The sequence below is a fragment of the Spea bombifrons genome, chromosome 12 (genome assembly GCF_027358695.1).
Source record: "Spea bombifrons isolate aSpeBom1 chromosome 12, aSpeBom1.2.pri, whole genome shotgun sequence".
Taxonomy (NCBI): Eukaryota; Metazoa; Chordata; class Amphibia; order Anura; family Pelobatidae; genus Spea; species Spea bombifrons.
Window position 1 is genome coordinate 27,564,944 of NC_071098.1, and position 25,633 is coordinate 27,590,576.

At 39.1% G+C, this 25,633-nt stretch overlaps 2 protein-coding genes across 3 annotated transcripts in view; both read right to left on the bottom strand.

The window, feature by feature from the left end:
• Positions 1-3,060: 3,060 nt before the first annotated feature.
• Positions 3,061-15,260, bottom strand: LOC128469711 (V-set and immunoglobulin domain-containing protein 10-like). Its single transcript, XM_053451515.1, has 10 exons — positions 15,134-15,260; positions 14,363-14,677; positions 11,069-11,383; positions 8,765-9,079; positions 7,268-7,507; positions 6,306-6,653; positions 5,765-5,878; positions 5,143-5,217; positions 4,769-4,837; positions 3,061-3,396 (listed from the first exon to the last, which is right to left on the bottom strand). The coding sequence occupies exons 1-10, from the start codon at positions 15,183-15,185 to the stop codon at positions 3,377-3,379; spliced, it is 1,863 nt and encodes a 620-aa protein (XP_053307490.1). The 5' UTR covers positions 15,186-15,260; the 3' UTR covers positions 3,061-3,376.
• A 7,866-nt stretch (positions 15,261-23,126) lies between these two features.
• LOC128470771 (hemicentin-2-like) overlaps positions 23,127-25,633 on the bottom strand; it is a 30,750-nt gene continuing 28,243 nt past the window's right edge. For both annotated transcript variants that reach the window (XM_053452696.1, XM_053452697.1), the window contains 4 exons: positions 25,397-25,522; positions 24,778-24,852; positions 24,393-24,487; positions 23,127-23,373 (listed from right to left, as the gene is read on the bottom strand). In XM_053452696.1, coding sequence (XP_053308671.1) covers positions 23,329-23,373; positions 24,393-24,487; positions 24,778-24,852; positions 25,397-25,522 — 341 coding nt within the window. In that variant the 3' untranslated portion in view covers positions 23,127-23,328. The remainder of the gene's footprint in view (positions 23,374-24,392; positions 24,488-24,777; positions 24,853-25,396; positions 25,523-25,633) is intronic.

Genomic DNA, 25,633 nt, shown 5'->3' on the forward strand with positions numbered 1-25,633 from the left:
CATGAGACTCTCTAGATAATTGGAGTACAGAATGCCTAATTTGCATATCAAGAACATTAACTACACCAGATAAGGGCTGCTAAAACATTTTTCGTTTCTCGCTTCTCGCAGCTACTTGTTTTTAGTATCGATACCTTAATATCCTTATATTATTAACCCTTTTTGCTAAGTCAGAAGACAAGTGTATACCCAATTATCTCCAGTTTTCTTACAATTTCTAGTAGCCAGAGCAGGGCGCTATGTTTAGGATGGGGCATTAAATGACCGGTTGATTAGGTAGGCATAAGAGCACACCTAGGCACTCTCAGGGTGAAGAGGTAGATTCTCCGGGTCACACAGTCTGGAGCTGACTTCTTCCTAGTCTCCCTGCTGGGATCATCTATAGAAGACTTCTATGTTATGGTTGGTATCCCTACTTGAATGCAGGTGACTCAGTTAAGTGTATCTTTAAATAATGACAAGACGAGGTTTCCTTGGGGCCGCTATGAGAGCCATTTGGGTAGCATATTGAGCTAGTCACTACATAGAATCTCCTCAAAGGGTTATAATATGGTTAACATTTAAAAAGTTTCCAGGTATGCATTTGAGGAAGTCATCTACAACAAGGCCAAAGTCCCTCTTACAAGAGAAAGTTATATAAAGTGAATGAGGATGTTTCATGTGGTTAAAACACACTATGGGGAGCAGTCCAAGCTCACGTGAAAGAGAGACCTCAAGGTTGGAAAGACCCCTGCGCTCCTCTGCCACGAGCACGTCAGCCGAAATCTGTCTCTCTGTACCTGTCAGTGTTTCAGGTCTCATGGTGGGATGTGCTCTTCATACGGAGAACATTCTGAGTTCATCAAAAAGAGGGACGTCAAAGGAGGAAAGAGTGCGCTCCGATGCCACGAGCAGACTGGTACAAGTTAGACCGGCCCTGTTTGAAGACTCTGGACCAGCACCAGAGGTTGGCCCAGCCAGGTCTGGCTGTGGCTACCACCCAAGCTTAAACTAATTGATTAGAAGTATATATTGAGGTTGGTTCGATGACCTGACTAATGTGCAATTTACCATAATGGTGGTGAAAAATACAGAAAACAATTCAATGACCGGCGTAAACAGCATAGAGCAATCAAACATTTAGCGGTACGATCACTCAGAAAATACTACACTCGCATCATTAAAAATGGGGCACTAGGAGCAAGAAAGGATAAAACACGCTGCACGTGTGTAGTCAAGCAAAAAGAAACCGTAACAAGGACACTCAACCATCTCAATGCTGAACATGAACGGAAAGGGATTCAGGTTTCTAATGTGAGTTGGCCAAGTTCCAGACTTATTCTGGGAACTCAGCCAGCCCAATAATTGGGCTCTGATCAGTTATTATTGAGTTGGCTATAATCAGCATTGACCAAACTTAGTCAGTAGCATTGAATCGACCCCATAATTCATTAGGCAACAGAGACACATGAAAATTAGCTAACTTTAATATGAAATGTTTAATATGAAAACCTACAAATACATACTTTCAATAACCAAGAGGGTTTAGTGCTGTATTGTGGCCAAAGCACACGAGTTCACCTGCCACGTCAATCACCCCGTGCAAGGTGAGTGCCACCAAACCAAAGCAAAATGGTTGGCTTCCTAAGCAGGAGCTTAAACCAAAAAAATATGGGGTGAACATATTTTGAGAGAAATAAAACATAGTATTACAGTGGGGTGGGATTAAAGCAAAGGGCCAATCACAGTAAACTTCCAGCACTATGATTGGTCCTGATAAGTATATAAGGTCCCATGGTCTTTGTTGCGCACTGGTCGTTGCTGGAGTGGCAAAAGCCATTAGGAGGGTGACGAAACCCAGAAGGGAGAAAGTAGGGAGACCCATTTAAATGGTGGGGACAAGATTGGGGAAGGAGGAGAGGGAGGTTCGAGGTAGAGAGAGAGGAGAGGAAGGGAGAAAGAATGTATCAGTGCACCTTTCTCAGAAAAGTTAACCTTTTTCAGTTAACAATTCTTAATCTTAGGTCTTCAGAGATCCCTATTATCCAAGGCATGGTTCATATCAGCCAGTGCTTCTTGTCAGTAGCAAAATAGCACTTTAGTGTTGTCACAGAAGCCTCCGTGTGCTGGGCTCCTGGAAGGGCCTGGGGGGCAGCCGTCTACCTACAAACTATGTTTTTGGGGAGGTGGATACAAGGGGTCTGTTGGGACTACTTCTTCCCCCTGGTACAATTACTTTCCCCAAGTACCAGAGACTCTAAACACTGTGGAGCTCGGACACAGATTTGGGGTTACTGCATTTTGGGGGGGTGGGCGTTATGTGTGGTGTTACTCTCCATGAGGACTTACAGGACTGAGACCTCCAGGACCAGTATTTGCACCAAGATCTGATATCCAGCTGGTTGCAGCCAGAAGTCAGGGAACCACGCGTGTTTATCATTCCCCCCACAGACGACAATTACGTCCCCCTACTGGGCTGAGGTGGACCAAGTGCAAATACTGAGCCGTGTGCAAAGGAGGTCCTGATGGAGAACTATGCGTGGTTTGTTGTGACTGGCGCTGAAGGGGAGGAAGTGAAGTTTGGGGGGAGTACCCGGTTGGGTACAGGGCGTCCCGTCTCAAGTGTCTTTATAGGAAAGGCTCGGCCCAACATCTTCAACCTTATCTCATTGATTAGACTCTACGTTAGGTGACTCCAGCCTAGAGGTTCATAAAACTTCTCATACCGTGCTTTCCACCCTGCACTCTAAATGTTTGTGCCGCGTGTTCAATAAAGACATGGAAACACATAACTAGTCATACGTGGGAACCCTCTGTTTTTTTTGCCCCAATCTCAGGGTGAAGGGGTAGCTTCTCAGGGTCACACAATCTGGAGCCGACTCCTTCCTATTCTACACGGCTGGGATCATAGAAAAGATTCCCATATATATATATATATATATATCCCCATATATATCTTTAGATATTTTATCTCGGTCCTGTATGGGCTTCACCATTTTATTATTACAGTTCTTTTCATTTTCTGACATATTATGAATCCATTCATGGAATAATAATTCTAAAAAAGAATAATACCTGTTTATAGGAACATTTCAATGTTGTTTTTTTTGGAAAAATTATGTATTTATTAAGGCATAATTAGATACACGTCATAATTTGCATTTGTAAATTTGTATGTATACATTATATTCAAGATTAGTTTAATATTGTGTTGGATTATATACAGTGTGTCCGAATGTTTTTTAGTAGTAGAGGTAGGTAAAGGTTGAACAAGGAGAGCTGGCAGACCCATTACAGGATGGATGTGCCACCTACACATGACATCGAGTCTCTGTATCCCATAAGCAACGATTTCCATGAAGCAGCAGAAAAATGTCGCTATTGGTCATCATTCAGTTTATGTTCTAGTCTGAAAGCCTAAAAGAAGAAATAACAATGCAATTTAAAAAAATAATAACAATAAAATAACTCGTTCAAAGTACATAATGTGACACAGAAGGACATTTTATCAATCTAACTAAATACCAACTATGGGTCCTTCTTTAGGAGGGACCCAAAATTCTCTGTCCCTATGCCTTCCTCTTCCTGGCTAGTTCATCATGGTCTCTGTTTTACCAATTTTGGAAGATTTTATGGTCTCCTGGAAGGATCACGGGTACACTTACTGAATTAGAAACTCAATGTTCCTTAAACCTTACGTGTTTTGCATAACTCCCAAGTGTGGGCAGTGGAGATGATGGGTTAGTTGGGTGAGATCCTTTGATCCCACCAAGCTGTTGCAGAATAGTCCTCAATTGCAGCTATTATGTAGGGCTTCTTGAGATGTAGTGAAGCTGCGTGCTGTGACATGAGGACATACCCAGGCATTTTGCTTTACTACCCCACAAAGGGTATGAAAGGTGCCCCTGGTCCCACCTAAAGCCCAGCCTCACCTGATTGTAGCTTCTCCCACCTATAACCATGTCCTGGGTTAGACACCTGAAACCTTGGGGTATACAGTATGTTACTGAGAATGGCATCTTTTGTAGAAACTAAGTAGATATTTATATTTATACAATAACTGGATATATAGACAGGATTACAATATGGTTTACCAAATGTATCACATAGTTCTTACATTGAATATCTTATATTTCAATGTCTCAAAAAACCCTGCCTCACCATTCTTATGGCTCAGAGTTAGTACGCCGCTGTACACCGCTGTGATCGTACATAAGACTCCCAGTTGGTGCTTTTACTATCAGTGTGTTATGGTTGATATATCTGCTTGAATGCAGATGACCTAATAGATTATAGCCTTAAATAATGATAAGTCAAGGTTTGCATGAAGGTCAGTATTAGAGCCATTTGGGCAACGCGTTTCACGAGTCACTACATAGAATCTTCACGACGGGTTATTAAAGGGTTAATATTTCAAGAGTCTCATTTCAATAGGGTCCACTCATTTGGGAAGTTCCCGGGGAATGCTGAGGACATAGACGGTGGGTCTAGTGATGGGATTTAACTGATGGGTGTAGGGAAGAAGTGAATGGGAGTCGGGTACGTCTAACACCACTCCCATGAGCCAGAGATTCCACTCCATGACCCGGAGACCCGGAGAGTTTCCCGGGTTGTTAAGACCTTCCAGCCTTCCAGCAGAAGCTGTAGAGGCTAATACAGTGAGAGGATTTAAACATGCCTGGGATAGATATATGGCTCCTGAATCGTTATCAATTTATAATTGAAAGTTGCAATACTTGTTACACTTAGCACATCTGGGCTTATATGAGAAGCAGCCCCGAGTCCTTACCTCTCCCCCCAGACAGGACTGTCTCGTATGGATCTGGTTTTTCGTATATATGATCATTGGGAGTCTCTACTACAAAAAAAATCACGAAAGAAATATAAAAATATATTTGTGATGAAATATAAATCAAGTATTATATTAAATATGAATTAAAATATGTTTATAATGAAATATAAATTAAGTATGAATAAAGAATAAAATGGAATAAGAATTAAAATATATTTATAATAAAATATAATATTATAATAAAATATTATAATAAAATAGAAAAGTATAATATTAAATATCAATTAAAATATGTTTCTAATTAAATTAAGTATGAAGTCTTAAGAAAAATATGAAATATTAATTAAAATATATTTGTAATTGTTACTCACCTGCCTCACTCTCCTTCGTGGTGGCTGCTGAGATGACCGTGCGGTGGAGGGGGGTCTGCCTCTCCCCCGTGGAGGCTGTTGCGGTGGCGTGGGAACAGACGGCAGGTGGGTGACGGTAATGAAATATAAATTAAGTATAATATGAAATATCAATGAAATATGTATATAATGAAATTTAAATTAAGTATGAAATCTAAATAAAGAATAATATGGAATATGAATTAAGATAAATTTATAATGATATATATATATTACGTATAATATTGAATATCAATTAAAGTATGTCTATAATGAAATATGAATGAAGTATATTAAATATAAAGTAAGATATATTTACAATGAAATATAAATTAAGTATAATATTAAATATGAGTTAAAATATGAAATATCAATTGAAATATATTTATAATTAAATACAAATTATGGTAAGTATAATATTAAATATCAATTAAAACATATATATAGTGAAATATAAAGTATAATATTAAATATAAATTCAAATGTATTTATAATTAAAATACATCTAGTTCTATCTCTTGCATTTCTATTATATACATTTTTCTGTCACTTAATTCTGTATAATTTAATTTGGCGAAATGGGATTAAAATACAACAGACGTACCTTTTCTTTTCTTTAAGATAAAGAAAGCAATGGCTCCAACAATGGCCAACCCAGCAAGTGTTCCAATCACAATGCCTGCAATTTCTCCAGGACCCAGTCCAGAACTAGAAGAAACTGGTAATAACTGAAATTAGTAAATCAGGACCTGAAGAACAAACCAGGGCATTGATTTTTATTATGTTAAGTCTTAAGAACTCTTTCCTTGCCTATGTTTTTAGGCACTGGGGCTCTGTCTGTGCATTTTAAGATCTGAAGCTCCTCCAGGACAAAACAAACTAACAAATACAGTTCAGGGCATCAGGCTGTCCCGTAGGGTGCTCAACAACTAATGCTCTCTCACCAATTATTATAACAATTAGGAAGTACAAAGTTAACAATAAAATAAAAAACAGCAATATATAAACTGACAATAACATGTTAAGACATTATGGTACAAGAGGAGAAAAGGATCCTGCTCCTGAGATCTTACACTCCATCAGGAGGTTGAGTGGGATTGATGTAGAAGTTGAGCAGATTTTTTAGCTCATGTTCGGCTTCTTACCTCTATCGCTTGTAACGTTAAGAATGAAGAAGAAGCTCGAACTCCCAAACAGATTCTCAGCTCTACATTCATAGGTTCCGATTTCATTCATCGTCACTGAAGATATTGTAAGATTGGACGTATAATCAGTGGATGTCACCATGAACTTTCCTCCTTCGGGAACAGGATTGTTCTCTGATGTGAAGCTGAACCAGGTGAACGTTGAAGGAAGGATTTGGGTTTCTGGCTGTACAGCCCAAGCGTTAAGCACAGAAGGGCCGAGGATCAGACTTACTGTCATAGTGGCTGATGTTCCTTCAACTGCTTCGGTGCTACTGTGATTAGTGAACCCCACGGCTTGTGGGATATCTAATGATCAAAAGACACATAGTCAGCGTTTCATATCACCCACAATAAGTCATCCTCAAGATTCATGCCAATAAATAAAATCTTTCATCACTAGGTTATGTGTCAAGTATCTTTACTTTCCGCCCATGCCATAGTTACTAACAAAGTTCTCTTTATCAGGATGGATCTTATACATGAACTTAAAAATAAGGGGCCCAACCGCAACATTTGTATTCTGAAATGTGACCTGATGTCCACAGAGAAGACAACTAAAGGGATCGAGCTGCAGAGATTTCCGATGCAATAAGGCGATCTATATAATGGTCCACATTTGGACATTGTTAAAGAAACCTTAACATAAAATATTACATTTGTTTTTGTTGAAACTAGGGTAAAAAATGATATAAGTAGGCGGTGATGATTACATACCCAGCTGTACAAATGCCCCACCAGTATGAGAGACCTTCTACATAACCCTCATTGTTTTATTCTGTTTTTGTCGCTTGACAGTGGTTTATGTTCTGCTCCTAACTATGCAACAATAAGTCATATAAAAGGCTCTTTGTCATTAATATTATTATTGAAAAATTATCGTTGTAATAAAAAAATTGTTGAGAAAATCTATGGGCTCTCACCTAATTTCAGCACACAGGACACCTCTTGTCCACCTTGGGCACCATAGCAGGACAATTCATCTCTGGGGTTGATGGATTTCAAAGACACATTCCTGATAACTTGGTGTTGACCCGTTTCACTCTGATTTTGGAAGAACATTCGCACGTCTGCGGCAGGAAAACCCCCCGTCCAGGAACAGAGGAGCTGCACTGTTTGATCGGTTTTACTTGCAGAACATATAATGTGATCTTCAGGGTACCCTGATAGAAAACAAGAAAGAGAGACATGTTGCTTGGACACTAGTAACGTGTATATTGGGGTAATATCAGAAGATATTAGTAGTTCTTCTACCTGGAAATAAAGCATTATCTGAGGTATAAGGTAGACCCGCTAAGCTTTGATAATGGCTCTAAAGCAGCGTTCCAAACAAAATGACCCAGGATAAGATCGCCGTCTCTTTTAGATCGTTCACCATTTACTTGTATATCCATATTATTATTATTATTATTATTACTAGAGTGAGCAGAGAATTTATTCCTTCAGCATTTCAGGGTCTCCAACCATTGGGCTCCGTTCAGTTCCTCGTCAAAATAATTGCAGCCCAGAGTTACGGTGGAGTTTACATGAGACCTATTGGGATCGGACAATCTTGAAGGACATTAGAAGGGATCTTCTGATGCCAAGCTGGCCCCCATCCGTTATATATTTTCACAGGTACCCTTGATCAATATAAATCACTCTATATTGTATGAATTACTTTAGAGGTACCGTCTACTGTCCCAAAACCCATTTTTAGCTACTCAGAGCAGCCAGTTAGTGGCTCCAATTAAAAATGGCGGTAACACTTTCTGCATGTGTTCACGTCATAAGATCAGTCTACAGCAGATCCCCTTGTCATGTGATCTCTACAGCCAATGATATGCACAGATTGAGAGACAGTTCTAGATATACAGAAAACAGAAAGAAACAACCGTCTCTCAAGATTTTAAAATAACAGAAGAAAGAAAATAATTTTAGTTTTTTGAACATAAATAGTTGTTTTTAATTTGTACGTTTTCATGTGTATTGTCTAGTTAATGTGGTTGGAGTTAGCTAGTGTTAAACTAGGTAGGGTTAGGTTTAGGGTTAGGTAGGGATTATTAAAAACCTAAAAAAAAAAATAGAAAAATTACAGGAAAATTATTTAGGAATATAGTGTGGTTTTCATATCAGATTATTGTTCCCAATTTGTACCAGCTGTGGGTAATTTATATACCTGAAACACTGTGAATAAATGTGTTTCTTTAATTCATTTTTTTATTTTAATAAGAAATTATGTCTAGAATATGTAAATATGGTTTAAAAAACTGCCCTGCATGTCCCAAAAATTACATAATTTGTGTGGGTGCACTAAATGAGAAAGAAGGAAATAATGGCTGAAAAAAAGTCACAGTAAAAACATGAAAATTGCTCTGGTCTTGTAGCGCAAAATATTCCTGGTCCTTCAGGGGTTAATTATAGGGCAACTTGATACTTACTGATAACCGTAAGACGGACGGATTCTGTTGTTATGATGGACGAAATAAGATCCTGGGCACTCAGTGTGTAATCCCCCTGATCAGCGGCTGTCAGGTCTCGCAACTGGAGGGTTGTATTTACAAACAGTTCACATCTGTTTTCATACTCGGGATTATAAAAAGGAGGATTATCTGTATATTGTGCCACAATCAGCACGCTGCTGTTAAAGTCCCATGCAATTAAACGATTTTGAATGTCAGGAAGCGGCAGATTCGCAGACAGATCCACCGATCCCCCCAGAATCCCGGTCACATTTCGGAGAGAGGACGCAGGACCTGTATAAATGGACACACAGTGAATATTACAGTCCCAGTCATCCCATTCTTTTCTATCTAACGTCTTACTACAGACTGTAAGCTCCCCGACCCAGACTGTCCACCCCCCCGTGACATTTATCCTGCGCAGAATTATTATTAACCCCTAGAGCTCCAGATACACACCCAAAGCAGAGAGGAGAAGCGTGCAGTTGAGGAGACGCCGCCAGATGCCCATCTTTTTGCTCCCTCGGTTTATGTTTCCTTCTCCTGATTATTAACTTATATCCAGTAATAAAAAGAGAAGAAGCTCTTAAGGGACGCTGAAGCCTCCATTGGTGTTTTCCAGGAAAATCATAGCTGAGGGGTCCCTTTAAAATTTCATTGTGTCCCTCTTGCAAATGTCTCCATATCTCCTGGCACGTGATTTATTTTCCACCCACAGACACGTTCAAAAAAGCACTCCCATTAATTTCAATGGAGTGCTTTCCTGACACTGATTGGATGCTTCAAGCAGCCAATCAGCGGTGAGAATTATCAGACCAAAGATGAGTCTGGGAGCTGCAGCTTCTATTAAAAGTATGTCTTTTAACTATTTATGTATAAAGAATGCATATTAAGGTACACACAATGTGCTTTAATACACACTCTTCTTTAGTGAGGCCGTCACTGTAAGAGACTTATCTTTAAGATATTTTATGAGGGGGGCTGCTAAAAGTATATAGGAATATAGGAGGGATTTTTAAATCAGATTATTTTTTCCATTTGTACCAGATAATTTATATACATGAAATATGAATAAATGGGTTTTTTTTAATACATTTCCTTAAATGTATTAATTAAAAAAAATGTCTTGTATGTATAAATATGTAAAATATATTCTGGGCTATTTAAAAAGGATTTCCAGGATCGATTGGGACGTGTATACATAGAAACATGGAACTTGATGGCAGAGAAGACCCATTCATCCTATCTAGTCTGACCATGTTTTCAGATGTAAAGGCTCAAACCTTGGTCTCGTCGTGCCTATCCCATGCATGTTTAAATTCCCTGACTGCCCTAGCCGCTACCACTTCTGCTGGGAGGCTGTTACACTTATTTCCCAACCTCTATGTGAAGTAAAACTTTCTTCCACAAATCTGTGACCCTCCAGTTTTAGATGGTGACCTCTTGTTCTAACATTTCTCCTCCTTTGAAATAAACTTCCCTCCTGCGCTTTGTTGAGATTTGTAACATTAAGCCCTCAACGTTCTTTGAATGCAAACCACATCCACTTTAAAAAAGCTCACTAAACAGAGAAATGGAGGAACATTTGCCCGTCTACGTTTGCCTATGTCTTTGCACATGTTCTCGCTGACACAAACAATAGGGCTTTTCATATCTTGGTGGAACAATCAATTTGATTTTAAGATGCCTTTTGGAACTTTCATAAAAGTTCGGGCTCAAAATGGATTGTTTTCAATGGGTTTAGGGACCGCCCATTGTCCTTAAGGGGTTAAAATAACACGCTGGACTTTACTCGTGTAATACGATGTCAACTTGATCCTTCAACTGCCAGGGTTGATCCTTCATAATGCATGATTTAAGCTTTGAAAAAGTATTTTTCTCAACTCAAGTCTTGTAATGTTGCGACGTCCATTTAACCCATGAAAACACAGAAATCATGCAGCACGGCTTAATTTTACTGCAGTTTTTACTTTGGGTCATTACCATACCTGGGAACTCTGCCGGGTGAGCGCCGCTCCTCCGGTTCTCTGGGTCAAGACCCGAATCCTCAGGGTCGCAGGGTCACAGGATGTCAGCGGGACCGCCCACCAACATCAGCGGGACCGCCCCCAATGTCAGAGGGACCGCCCGCTGACGTTAGTGTGCAGTCCTGGCCACGTCCCGCAAGGGAGGGCTCCAGGTAGCGCAGCACATAGAAGGTTAAGGTTTCTCTAACTTTGCAATATACAGTTATTGTATCAGAATGCAGAAAATTGCACGACTAATCCAAAAGTCGCAACTTACTGTAAACTGTAAGACGGACGGATTCTGTTGTTATGATGAGGGAAGTGAGATCCTGGACACTCAGTGTGTAATCCCCCTGATCAGCGGCTGTCAGGTCTCGCAACTGGATAGTTATATTTTCAAACAGTTCACATCTGTCTTCATACTCGGGAGTATAATGAGGAGGATTATCTGTATATTGTGCCACAATCAGCACGGTGCTGTTAAAGTCCCATGCAATTAAACGATTTTGAATATCAGGAAGCAGGAGATTCGCAGACAGATCCACCGACCCCCCCAGAATCCCGGTCACATTTCGGAGAGAGGACGCAGGACCTGTATAAATGGACACATAGTGAATATTACAGTCCCGGTCATCCCATTCTTTTCTATCGATGTAAAGTCTTACGACAGACTGTAAGCCCCTTGACCCAGACTGCCCGCCCCCCCCTGTGACATTTATACTGCGCAGAATTATTATTAACCCCTAGAGCTCCAGATACACACCCAAAGCAGAGAGGAGAAGCGTGCAGTTGAGGAGACGCCGCCAGATGCCCATCTTTTTGCTCCCTCGGTTTCTGTGTCTGTTCTGCGTTCAGTCTCTGGCTGTGTGAATGGCTGTGAATGTTCAGAGCTGCGCCTTCTCCTGATTATTAACTTATATACAGTAATAAAAAGAGAAGAAGCTCTTAAGGGACGCTGAAGCCTCCATTTGTGTTTTCCAGGAAAATCATAGCTGAGAGGTCTCTTTACATTTTCATTGTGTCCCTCTTGCAAATAACCACATATCTCCTGGCACGTGATTTATTTTCCACCCACAGACACGTTCAAAAAAGCACTCCCATTAATTTCAATGGAGTGCTTTCCTGCCACTGATTGGATGCTTCAAGCAGCCAATCAGCGGTGAGAATTATCAGACCAAAGATGAGTCTGGGAGCTGCAGCTTCTATTAAAAGTATGTCTTTTAACTATTTATGTATAAAGAATGCATATTAAGGTACACACAATGTGCTTTAATACACACTCTTCTTTAGTGAGGCCGTCACTGTAAGAGACTTATCTTTAAGATATTTTATGAGGGGGGCTGCTAAAAGTATATAGGAATATAGGAGGGATTTTTAAATCAGATTATTTTTTTCCCATTTGTACCAGATAATTTATATAAATGAAATATGAATAAATGTTTTTTTTTTTTTTAATTTCCTTAAATGTATTAATTTAAAAAAAATGTTTTGTATGTATAAATATGGTTTAAAAAAAAAACCACCTACATGTCCCGAAAAAATATCATGTGTTTGGTGCATCTTTCTTCAGCCGTTATTTCCCTCTTTGTCATTTAGTGCATCCATACGAATTATATAATTGCACATGGTGAGCAGTTTGCCTTAAACAAGGATTCTGTGGATAACATGTATGTATTTACGAGATTGTCAGCTAAATCTAATTTTAGCAATTAGCAATCCATTACTTTTGATTCGATTTACACTATTTTTTAAAAACTTGCTGTGTACAGAAAATACAAATTCACCCCCCAAAAGATCACCATTACTGAGTCTAGAGGAGCTACTTCATTTCTGTATATTAACAAAAATAATCAATAATTTTAAGAAGTTCTCGTTATTCCAAAAAGAAAAATAAATCATAAAAACAAATGTGAAAACATGTCCTATATCGTATAGTTGGATAAATGCCATAGTAATATTAAGATAATATTAAGATTATAAAATATAAGATTAAGGTAATATTGGGATATTTAGTTCAATTCCATAAAAAATAAACCTGATTTTAGTAAATACTTTAATTTGCATTCTTTACTTTCCTCCCAAAACCTGCATTCCTGCTGAAGATGCTCCAGAGCTGCAGCGTCTGCCACATAGAGTGACCACATATAATTTTTACATATTGCTGACCAGCCCAGATAAAATGCTGCCCTGCAGTATGTGGGATGCATAGAATTATGGAAAGGAACCAATTAGTCAGTTATGCATCCTCCATATTGAAGGGTATTTGATCTGGACTGGTGAGTAATATCTAAAACATACAGCTCATATTTATCCTGGGCTTCTCCAAGTACCACCTGTTTTTCTCTTTAAAAAGTTGGTGCTGCTAAGTCCTTCACTTTTGGCCGGCAGAAATTCCTCCCTGTTGTCCAGCATTTTGGTCCTTACAAAGTGTCCACAGGCACTTTTTAATTTTGTAGCCCTCCCTTGCACCACATATTCAATGATATCCTCCCCGGAATCAATACCCTATTGCCGATATCTTATTAGCCTTTGCAGCTGCTGACTGGCATTGTGCACTGCTGCGGAGTCTGTTGTCTACAATTATTCTTAAATCCATTTACACCGTGTTATATTATTTATTTGATTATAGTATAGTATAGTATTACTTATTTCATTCAATGAAATTTAGGAGTAAGCAGATAAAAAAAAATTATAATAAAAATGTAAAAAAGTATTTTAACCAGAGCCACCAGTGGAAGGCTGTGACATCCCCCTACTTTCTAATATTTGGAAGAACTTGAAGCTGGAATATTTAGACAAATAAAACTAATATCATAGAAAAAAGTTTTCATTCTTCTCTAATGCACTGTAGAAGCATCCCTTGATTCACCGTAGAGGATATCGGTGTATACATAGAAACATGGAACTTGATGGCAGAGAAGACCCATTCATCCTATCTAGTCTGACCATGTTTTCAGATGTAAAGGCTCAAACCTTGGTCTCGTCTTGCCTATCCCATGCGTGTTTAAATTCCCTGACTGCCCTAGCCGCTACCACTTCTGCTGGGAGGCTGTTACACTTATTTCCCAACCTCTATGTGAAGTAAAACTTTCTTCCACAAATCTGTGACCCTCTAGTTTTAGATGATGGCCTCTTGTTCTAGCATTTCTCCTCCTTTGAAATAAACTTCCCTCCTGCACTTTGTTGAGATTTGTAACATTTAGCCCTCTACGTTCTTCAACTCGATTTTAAGATGCCTTTTGGAACTTTCATAAACTGTAGCAAAATATTAAAGTAACACTTTGGGCTTTACTCATGTGATACAATGTCAACTTGATCCTTCAACTACCAGGGTTGATCTTTAAAAATGTATGATTCAGGCTTTGAGAAAGAGTTTTCTTGTTGCGACGTCCATTTAACCCATGAAAACACAGAAATCATGCAGCGCGGCTTGATTTTACTGCAGTTCTCACTTGGGGTCATTACATCTCAGCACAGAACATAGAAGGTTAAGGTTTCTCTAACTTTGCAATATACAGTTATTGTATCAGAATGCAGAAATAATAGTAATAATCCAAAAGATGCAACTTACTGTAAACCGTAAGACGGACGGATTCTGTTGTTGTGTCGAGAGAAATGAGATCCTGGACAGTCAGTGTGTATTCCCCCCGATCAGCGGCTGTCAGGTCTCGCAACTGGAGGGTTGTATTTACAAACAGTTCACATCTGTTTTCATACTCGAGACTATAGCGAGGAGGATTATCTGTATATTGTGTCACAATCTGCACGTTGCTGTTAAAGCTCCATGCAATTGCACGATTTTGAATTTCAGGAAGCAGGAGATTCACAGACAGATCCACCGACCCCCCCTGAATCCCGGTCACATTTCGGAGAGAGGATGCAGGACCTGTTGGAATTAAATACAAAGTATCATTTAAATGTTGTGGATCAATTTGTCCTCCCCATTCTATTTTAAATTCTATTTCAATGTCATCGCTGTACCGAAACGCCAAACCACAGTATACTTAACCCACGCATTATATCATAACCCCAGCCGGGAGCTCTTAGGGTTTGATGCTGTTCTATGTTATTCTCCTTCCTATTCTACCCCGCTGTGATCATATATAAGACTCCCAGTTGCTGCTTTTGTCAGTATGTTATGGCTGATATCCCTGCTATATCCTTAAATAACGACAAGCCAAGGTTTCCATAAGGACCGTATTAGAGCCATTTGGGTAACTAAAGCAGTGAGTCGCTACAAAGAATCTTCACAAAGGGCTATTAAAGGGTTAATATTTCAGGGGTCTCAGGGTCAGCTCATTTAGAAAGTCCCCAGGTATGATCCCCCCTGAGTCAGACTTACCTGCAGCTGAGAGGATCAGCGCCCAGGTGAGTAGACTCCGTGTCAGTAACATCTGTTCTCCTGCTGTGTCGGCTGCGGACTGAGCTCAGGCTGTCTCTGTCCGTCAGGTGCTCCTGCTATAGGGAAATAACACTTATTTTTTACCTTACTGACAGGGTGGTGCAGGGCTATGAATGATTAAATAAATTAAACAGTGAATTTGTTGAGCTTCTTGTGAAGTGAAGTTGTACTCTTTGCTATAGCTGGGCGACAAAAAATTGTTCTACAAAAATCGCCAGAAGTAGCACATTTTACCCTAGAAAACTCCCCTAGTAAAAATTTTGTGCCTGTAGTTGCCACAGAAGCATCAATTTTCCATAATGAAACAGTCCAGCTCCAGTGTTCTTGGGAAGGTGGTGTCCCTCCTGCAAATGTGCGCATGCAGTTCCAAAATATAAATGAAACAGGCCAAGATCAAGTGATTAACAACGTGGACTTCAACACAACTCAGCCTGGAGAAGAGCTGTTCTGCTATGGTTCCCAAGTTGGAAAAGAGGTAGCCTGTGCACTTAAATTAGGTGAGACACTGACAATGATTATGTTCTTAGCCACTGGTGAGAGGTTGGCATAGGTTATACTCATAGCTAGTTCAATACGGGGTGATGGTCAATATAACACCACCGGGATGGAGACATTGGGGTCAGCTCAATGGTCGAGTCAAAGCTGCCCATAACATAAGGAAGATCTTCACAAGCATCCATGTGGACACTTGTAAGGACCAAATTTCTGGACAACAGAGAGGAACTTCTGCCGGCTCGACCAAAAGTGAAGGACTTAGCCGCACCTTTTTAAACGGTTTTTTTTACGTATTTATGTATTTATGTCTAAGTTGTATATGTATTTGTATATGTATTTGTGTATTTGTGTATTTATCTCTAAGTCTTTTGTACTTTTGTATTAAAAAAAAAAAAAAAAAAAAGGGAAGGAATTAGCAGCACCAATTTAGCAGTTAGTCTGATCCCCAGTACTATGGGACTTAGGTCTTTGGCACCAGAATATCATACTGGGGGGTATTTAACTGATGCAAAGTTGGTGCGCATTTTCAGAATGTTCCTAGTGATTGGACCATTCTATTGGTTGATAGGTTGATAAGACTATTTCAACTTTACACCAGAATTGTTTCTATACTTAACCCCCATTATGTTTCTGTGATGATAGATTTATCCATCTTTACCACTACGTCCAATATAGGATGGCAATAATTGATATACATTTCATGGTTAACTATTTCATTACAGATTCACTAACTACTGCTACGATTTTGCCAGTTCCTTCTAGATCATCAGGAGGACTGGATGGTGGCGAGATTGCAGGCATCGTGATCGGAGTACTCGCAGGGGTGGCCATCATTGGAATCATTAACTGCTTTATCATAAAGGAGAAGAAAAGTATGTTATATGTCTCATAATCTTCCTTGTCAATCCATGTTATTTATCATGTTTGTAAATTACATTTTAAATAAGAACGGTCATGTGTCTCATCAAACGCCACATGGAAGGGGCAGATAGGTCTTGCTTGGGTTCCAATTGCCTATTCTCTCCAGAAGTGCATGATGCTTTGGTTCTTCATAAGCTTGATACGTTTTAGGTTGTAACAAGTGTTTTGTTTGTGCCAGATATTTTAATAATCAGTGATTCGGATGATTCATTGACAAAGATATATCCTGGTGGTCAGCGAGCTCTTCAGTCCATGAATCACTCAAATATCTGACTTATGAGGAGCTCATAAGTCACACTTTAGTAGTCATAATATCCAACTAGACATATGTTTCCATGAATTAGGCCAAGATAAAGTCCTTGTCCCTTAAACTGTTTAAATTTGCCCCCTGACAATAATTCAAGCACCATTCTCAGCCGTATCCACATGATTCAATGACATGCGGTACCTTTAAAAGGAACCCAAATAATATTTGTTCACTATTTCATCCACATGACGGCTTTTTTGAGCAGTCCATGGAACCTAACTTTCATGTTCTAGCCCTCATCATTTATTTTACAATTTACTCAATAGCCTGGCATAATAATCCATCACATATAATCTAAACCATTGTAGTGCATGACACATTACCAAGTGTCCTTCCATGTTCTTGGCAAGCATCTTCTGGTGGAACGTTATACCATCATCAATCAAGTTCCCGTATCTCATGTTAGATCAGTCATCAATTAGTTTCTCAATTAATTTCCTAGCACCTTAGCAACACTTACTGGTCTGTAGACACAAGATGAATAATAATGCTAATACATTCCCAAAACATCTCATCTGTCATGATATTTTTGAGAAATACCGGGAGACGTCTCCTGGCGTTAGGATGTCCCAAGAGACTGACCAGGAATTGCTCTTCTTCTTTTTAGCAAGACAAATACACCTCTAACCAGGAAACTATAGTATAACAGATGAAGCAATGGCAAAACTTCCAACAAACCCTAAGTGATTCAAGTGTTTCTCTTCTGCCTCTCATTGGATCTCCGTTTCATACTATTTTGTGTGTATTTGCATTTGGGTTTTGTGTCTCTGGTGAGCATTGCTTTGTTTTTATATATGAGTTAAATGATTGTGTGTGTAATTATAGCTCCTGTTACTTCTCTTTTTCCTTATATTTCACCAACCTTTGATCCGTTTTAACTATAATTTGCTAAAAGCAGGTTAATATGTACTGAAATTATGGTAGTACTTTTTTTCCACCCTTTCAATTTTGAAAAGTCTTGCACTTTTTGGAGACGTTGATCAAAATATCTGAACTATTGCCAAACGTATCATAGAAGAGTATTTTAAAATTGTTATATCAAGGTAGATGGAGCGAAACTCAGCTAACAAGTTTTGATAAACCAAAAATGAGCATTTTTAAACTTATAACAGAATTTTAGAATTCTAGAAAAAAAAGTAACCCAAATTACAAAAAAAAGTTTGTTATTCCAAGCTTTTTTAAAATCTCTTTTGTTGTACTGCTGTCTCTGACATATATGCGTTATAAAACACAACGGAGTGTGGGCAAATCACACGGTTAGATTGGGAAGTAAACGCTTAACCCCTTAAGGACCAGGCTGTTTTTTACTTTTTGTACCCTTTGGGGCCGAGGCTGTTTTAACACTTTTGCGGTGTTTTAGGTGTAATTTTCTCCTCACTCATTTAGTGTACCCACACAAGCTATATATGTTTTTTTTCAGGACAATTCCTAAACTCAGGACAAATAGTAGAATATATTTAGCAGGTTTTTTCATTAGCTTTTTTGGATGAGTAAAAGATTTTTCGGGTAAAAGACAGCAAATTTTTTTTACATTTTTCATCATATTTTATTATTGTTTTATAGGAAATTAAATAATATCAAAAATGGTATCTGAAGAAAGCCCTTCTTGGCTTGAAAAAAACAACATATAACTTGTGTGGGTTCACTAAATGAGTGAGGAGAAAATTACATCTAAACACGAGCACCGCAAAAGTGTTAAAACAGCCTCGGTCCCAAAAGGGTACAAAAGGTAAAACAGAGCCTGGCCCTTAAGGGGTTAAGGGGAAAATAAGGGGCATGTCTGGTGGTGACCCAGGGACCCGGGGAAGCATCGCTGCTCCCGGAGTCCCCGGGGGTGAAACACAGAGAGCTCCCAGGTGTGGGGGCTTCAGTCCCAGAAGTGGGATTACCTGCCTCAGAAGTAGGTGGGGGAGGTGTGACCATGTGCCCACCTTACACAAATAATAGCCACCTTGTATGTATAAAACAGACCTCTGTTGTTTTTTTACCTCACAGCACCAGTCAGGGGAGATTAGAAGATCCCCTCAAACAGGCCCGTTATCCTACCCGGGGGGCAGTGCCCCAAAATCTAGACAGTCCCCCAAAAATTGGTAATAAGCATTTCCTCCTCTGACATGAAGGCCATACTGTCAGACATTAAAGACTAGTTAATTAGTAATAACGGAAGATAAAATGAACAGGAAGTGTAATTTCTAGAAGTAAATGATATCACCCCCACCGCCCTGTTTTTAATCTACATTTTCATCTCTTTTTCCTTGTTGTCTTTTAGTAATAATTAAGATGTACTTTTGCTCCTTGCCACATTGTGAGGCATTTTTATAACACTTTCCACTCCTGTTTGGATCTAACGCACGCGATTAACGGTGTTGTAAGAACATTGACGGTCGCTCATGTAATGTTTAACTTGAGGCATCTCTCACTAAAATATTTAGTTATTTTTTTACCCAGGCGAGGAGAATTGTGCAAAATTAATCTAAATTTTATTTTATAAGATAAACTGGATCAAGGTTTCAGGGATGCAAGCAATCACCTAGAACAGTCTATTGGTTTCCATAGTGATTTCTCCAAATGTAGCACTTCACCTGTTCTCCGGGCGAAACCCCAATCCTCCGGGTCGCGGGAGTGGCGTACTGATACGCCCCACTTCTTGCCCATTTCCATCTGTGTGTTCCCATAAAAAAAAAATATGAAAAATTGAACCCCCCCTATTTTCTGAGTTTTACCCGAAAAATCATTTACTCATCCAAAAAAGCTAATGAAAAACCTGCTATTCTACTATTTGTAGACTAGTAGATTCTACTATTTGTCCTGAGTTTAGAAATACCCAATGTTTTTATGTTTTGTGCAGGTTATTGGGCAATAATTACAAGTAGCGTTTTGTTATTTTAAAACCATTTTCATTCTGCCCCATGTGCTATTTCTTTGAAACCGGCCAATGCAATTCACCCATCAAACCATTTATTTTTGAAAACTAGACACCTCAAGGTATTTCAAATGCCGGTATTTTAACCCTTTCCATGCACTAATTTGTAATGGATGATGTTAAATATGCTGTCCTCAAATTCCCCAACCAAAATTCTTCCAATCCAGCACCAACCCCTGCACCTAAATTACAATATAGTACAGTGAAACCTGCAGCCAAAATATAAAATTCCAGAAGAGATATAAAAATGTGGAAAACATTGGTTTCAAGGAAATGTTTTGGGGCTGTTATCACTTGGACATTGTCAGGAAGTTACCGGCCACCCTCGTTATATAAAATTTCCTGAAGATTCTATATAGAATGTCCATAATAAGAGCAACGTTCTTCTACCTTCTGCAAATGACTCCTTCAAAGAAAAGTACCACTTAACGTATTGCTTAATTTCATGTTAATTTGTCATTTTTAACATGACGATTCGCCATCTTCGGTTCTCAACCCAACTTTGTCCTGGAGTCCGATGCCTATGCTTTTCATTATCTTCGGCGCGCCGGGGGGTCCTGGTGACAGCCTTGGTTCCTGGCATTGCTGGAGATGTCAATACAGGATCCGTTGGCCCTTCTTTCCGGTCTCTTCTTTCGAGTCCGGACCTATCGCGGATGGCTCAATCCTTGTTCAGGGAGTCTTGGGCTCCGGGCACCAGGAAGTCTTACCGGTCAGCTTGGGGACGCTGGTTTTCTTGGTTAATGGGACAACAGGCGGATCCCCATTCAGCCCCTGTAACTTATCTTCTCAATTTTCTGGGTAGCCTTTTTCGAGATGGTAAGTCGTATCAGACCATTAATCTTTTCCGTTCGGCTATTTCTGTTGGCCATGTGGGTTTCTTGGGCCAGCCTGTGGGAGAGAGCTCCCCTGGTTTGCAGTTTACTTTGGGGCATTTGCCTGTCCAGACCTCAGGCTCCGCACTATGGCTCCCTATGGGACGTGGTGGTTCTGGATTTCCTGTCTTTGAGGCAGTTGTCCGCTAAGCTTACCTTGCTCTTATGTCTTTTATCTTTTCGCAGGGTGTCAGGCTTTTTGATTTTTCCCCTGAGGGGTTTCTCTTCAGCATTCATAGGAGGACTAAGTCTCTGTCCTTCTCCATATCTTATCGGTACCTGTCGGACGATCCCAAGCTTTGTGTTGCCAGGTGTGTTCGCACGTATCTGGCTCACACGGAAGCAATTATGTCAGCTTCTTCTTCCCAGATTCTCATTTCGTACGTCAAGCCTTTTTGGACAGTGTCAGCCCCTACGTTAGCCAGGTGGGTTAGTTGGCTCCTTTTTCTGGCAGGCATTGAGGGTTCCTATGGGGCCCATTCGGTCAGGGGCTGCCTTATGCTCGGATTACTCCTGTTGCCATTTCTCCTGGTTTTCTGCAGGAATGTGGTCCTGTTATGTTGTTTCTTTCTTTTTCAGCTTGATCCATCATATCCAGCCTGATGTTTTTCTGTGGTTAGAGTTGTCCGTGGCTGACTCTCTGGTTGAAGTTGTTTCTGGTTCTGGTTCCTGTTCACACCGTTCAAGTTCATGGCATTGGATGGAGGTCTTCAGCTCTGGTTCTCAGATCTCGGAAGAGGGGGATTGTGTGAGGGCTTATATACCTATGGTTCTTGTTTCCATTGGTTGTTACCAGTTATTATATTAACTCTATCTTTGCAGCTGTTGATGAGAGTAAAGTAAGATATGCAAAATACTCGCCTCCTGTCTTTATTAAAATTATAATTATTTAGGCACCAAGCCTAGAAAATGACGGTAAGAAAACACAGTTAGGCAAAAAACACAATTTGTTTTGTTTCTTGTTTTTTTTTTTTTGTCACAAACCCTTCAACTTTCTTGTTGCTGGTTGAGATACAAACCCACTATTGGTATACTTATAATACCACTTCTCTGCTGCTGCGGTGCACAAACTGGCCACTTACACAAAGCAAGTCACTTAAACACAGCAATGCCCTTACTATGAGCCATCTATATGAGCCGCAAGCCCATGTGTACAGCCTCTTGCCAATGACACTCGGCTCGATAGGGGAGAGCTCCAGGTAGCCTACCCTGGCAAGTTCCCAGTTATAAGCACCAATTATCAAAGACATAAATTACTTGGACTACTAACTAGTGACAGTAGTGGTAGCGACAACTCACAGACTTCTAGTGACAGTTTACAGACTTCTTGTGACAGTTTACAGACTTCTAGTGACAGTTTACAGACTTCTTGTGACAGTTTACAGACTTCTAGTGACAGTTTACAGACTTCTTGTGACAGTTCACAGTCCTTTAGTGCTCAGGAGGAATTTCATCCCTCACTCCCCCTCCTGTAAGAACATGTCAGCGGTAATCTCCTTCCTTGGACAGCTTCCTTCCACTGGTCCCATATGTGATACCTCCTTAAGTCTGTGGAATGTACTGATTCCTCTTGACTTATAGTTTAGTGAATAAGCCCAGGTCACAGGTAACAAAGAGCATTTAAAGGGCAGCTGGGGTGCAATTTTAGCATTCAGATCTGTGGACATTATTCTAGAGTTGCATCCAGGGCCGGCCCTACCATGGAGCAGAGTTATAGGTGTGATGGGAATGATGTGTGATAGGTGTGAGGGAGTGAGGTATGGCGATTTATATGCTCTATACTGTTTTTTGTAGAAGGGGTTAATAAGGGGTTAATGCGGTACGCACTACTCAGCAGCTATGCCGCCAGGATTTTAAAGGTCCGTACGAGCAACTCTATTGGTCGCTGGCAGGGGCCTCCTCTGTCCAGGAGGCGCAATGTGGCCGGGGAAGACCACTGGTCTTCCCGCTCCAAGAGTTAAAGGTCCGTACTAACGACCAATAGAGTCGCTTGCATGGCCCTTTAACTCCTGATGGGGAGCTTGTTCTGTCCCCCCTCTACAAGAGTTAAGGTCTTTAATAGACTTGGGCATCGTCCAACTCTTCATGTTAGTCTTCGCGGGGGAAAAAATCTTCATATTCCACGAATATTAGCCGGTTCCTGTGTTCAGTTCAGGCAAATATTCATGTACATTCTTCGTGTTAGTTTTTGTTCTTCGTTTTATGCTGTTTTTTGTATAAGGGGTTAACAATTTTGAAACAAGAAAAGTTTATCCCGACTCCCAGGAGGAAAAATATAGTTTCCACGAGATGGCGCTCATTCCTTACTGTTCTCTGGTTTCATTAATGCCTGATGAAAATATTATTATATTATAATGTTCTCTTTATGATGAAGTTGAAGCAAATTTTATAAGGTTTGCTCTGTACTGAAAATTCATCGTTAATTAATTATTAATTCACAATCTTCATGTAATCACATTATTTTCTATAACATTGTACACATGGCAGTTTGACTTATTTCTACACAGCGTTACACTTCACCTTTAAAAGAGTATGTATCACATAGCACTGCGAGTAAGAGTATTTATTGTATGTATTTATTTTATGGTGTATTTATACCATTATATGGCGTTTGTCAGAGTATCACACAGCTGTATTTTGCTTTATCCGACTGCTGTTGCTGTAAAAAGAGATTAATCAGTCAATGTTCACCGTAATTCATAAGGCTGAGCTGTAGTCTATTATTTTCTATAATGATCTATATAACGGATTGTGTTTAAAATGGTAAGAAAAAGTTAAAAGTAATGATTTTGTTATTGGCTGGATTTATTTGTATTAGCGCTGATCAGAATGCGCTGTCACTAAATATTATTCAGTTCTTACACTGAATATCTTAAATTTCAATGTCTCAAAAAACCCTGCCTTACCATTCTTATGGCTCAGAGTTAGTACGCCGCTGTGATCATACATAAGACTCCCAGTTAGTGCTTTTACTATCAGTGTGTTATGGTTGATATATCTGCTTGAATGCAGGTGACTTAATAGAGTATAGCCTTAATCATGACAAGTCAAGGTTTGCATGAAGGTCGGTATTAGAACCATTTGGGAAACGCGTTTCACTACATAAAATCTTAATTTAGGAAGTTCCCGGGAATGCTGAGGACATAGACGGTGGGTCTAGTGATGGGATTTAACTGTGATGGGTATAGCGTAGGAAGTGAGTGTGAGTCGGGTACATCTAACACCACTCCCATGACCCAGAGATTTCACGCCATGACCCAGAGACCTGGGGAGTCCCCCAGGATGTTACGACTCCCTCCGCTCTAACCTAAAGTGTGTGTATATATATATATAATCTCTTTCATCCCATTGGCTGCTCACAGTAGTCTATTTTAGATTTTTTTTGGTATCTTGTAAGGTCTGGCTCCTTCATTGGTTGATTGTTTTGCCTCCATCTGCCAGGAGGAGTCCAATTGTTGCTAATTAATTATTGCTTATGTATGAATCTACTTCAGGTAAGTGGAACAGCCTTCCAGCAGAAGTGGTAGAGGCTAATACAGTGAGGGGATTTAAACATGCCTGGGATAGATATATGGCTCCTGAATCGTTGCGTCGCTTATCAATTTATAATTGAAAGTTCCAATACTTGTTACACTTAACACATCTGGGCTTATATGAGAAGCAGCCCCGAGTTCTTACCTCTCCCCCAAGAATGACTGTATCATAGACTGTATTATAGACTGTCTCATATATAGGATTTGGGTCTTCGTATATATGTATATCCGGAGTGTCTGCTAGAAAAAAAAACACGAAAGAAATATAAAAATATATTTGTGATGAAAAATAAATCAAGCATTATATTAAATATAAATTAAAATATGTTTAGAATGAAATATAAATCAAGTATGAAATCTGAATAAAGAATAAAATGGAATAAGAATTAAAATATATTTATAATAAAATATTTACTAAGTATAATATTAAATATCAATTAAAATATGTTTGTAATGAAATATAAATTAAGTATGAAATCTTAAGAAAAATATGAAATATGAATTAAAATATATTTGTAATTGTTACTCACCTGCCTCCCTCTCCTTCGTGGTGGCTGCTGAGATGACCGTGCGGTGGAGGGGGGTCTGCCTCTCCCCCGTGGAGGCTTTCGCGGTGGCGTGGGAACAGACGGCAGGTGGGTGACGGTAATGAAATATAAATTAAGTATAATATTAAATATCAATGAAAATATGTATATAATGAAACTTAAATTCAGTATGAAATCTAAATAAAGAATAATATGGAATATGAATTAAGATAAATTTATAATGATATATATATATTACGTATAATATTAAATATCAATTAAAGTATGTCTATAATGAAATATGAATTAAGTATATTAAATATAAATTAAAATATATTTACAATGAAATATAAATTAAGTATAATATTAAATATGAGTTAAAATATGTTTATGATGAAATATAAATATAAAGTATAATAAATATCAATTAAAACATATTTATAGTGAAATATAAAGTATAATATTAAATATAAATTCAAATGTAATTATAATTAAAATACATCTAGTTCTATCTCTTGCATTTCTATTATTTGCATTTTTTCTGTGTGTGAGTTTTACGTTTAAATTAAACAGAATTAAGCGACTAATTTGGTGAAATGGGATTAAAAAACAACAGACGTACCTTTTCTCTTCTTTACGACAAAGAAAGCAATGGCGAAAGCAATGGCTCCAACAATGGCCAACCCAGCAAGTGTTCCAATCACAATGCCTGCAATTTCTCCGGGACCCAGTCCAGAACTAGAAGAAACTGGTAATGACTGAAATTAGTAAATCAGGACCTGAGGAACAAACCAGGACATTGATATTTATTATGTTCAGCCTTAAGAACTCTTTGCTTGCCTATGTTTTTAGGCACTGG

Excerpts from the sequence above, each read along its gene's own strand:
- LOC128469711 (XM_053451515.1), bottom strand. The coding sequence starts at position 15,185 with ATGTTACTGACACGGAGTCTACTCACCTGGGCGCTGATCCTCTCAGCT. Across the intron at positions 14,678-15,133 it reads GCTGATCCTCTCAGCTGCAG|GTCCTGCATCCTCTCTCCGA; the intron begins GTAAGTCTGACT and ends TAATTCCAACAG. Across the intron at positions 11,384-14,362 it reads CGTCCGTCTTACGGTTTACA|GTCCTGCGTCCTCTCTCCGA; the intron begins GTAAGTTGCATC and ends CCATTTATACAG.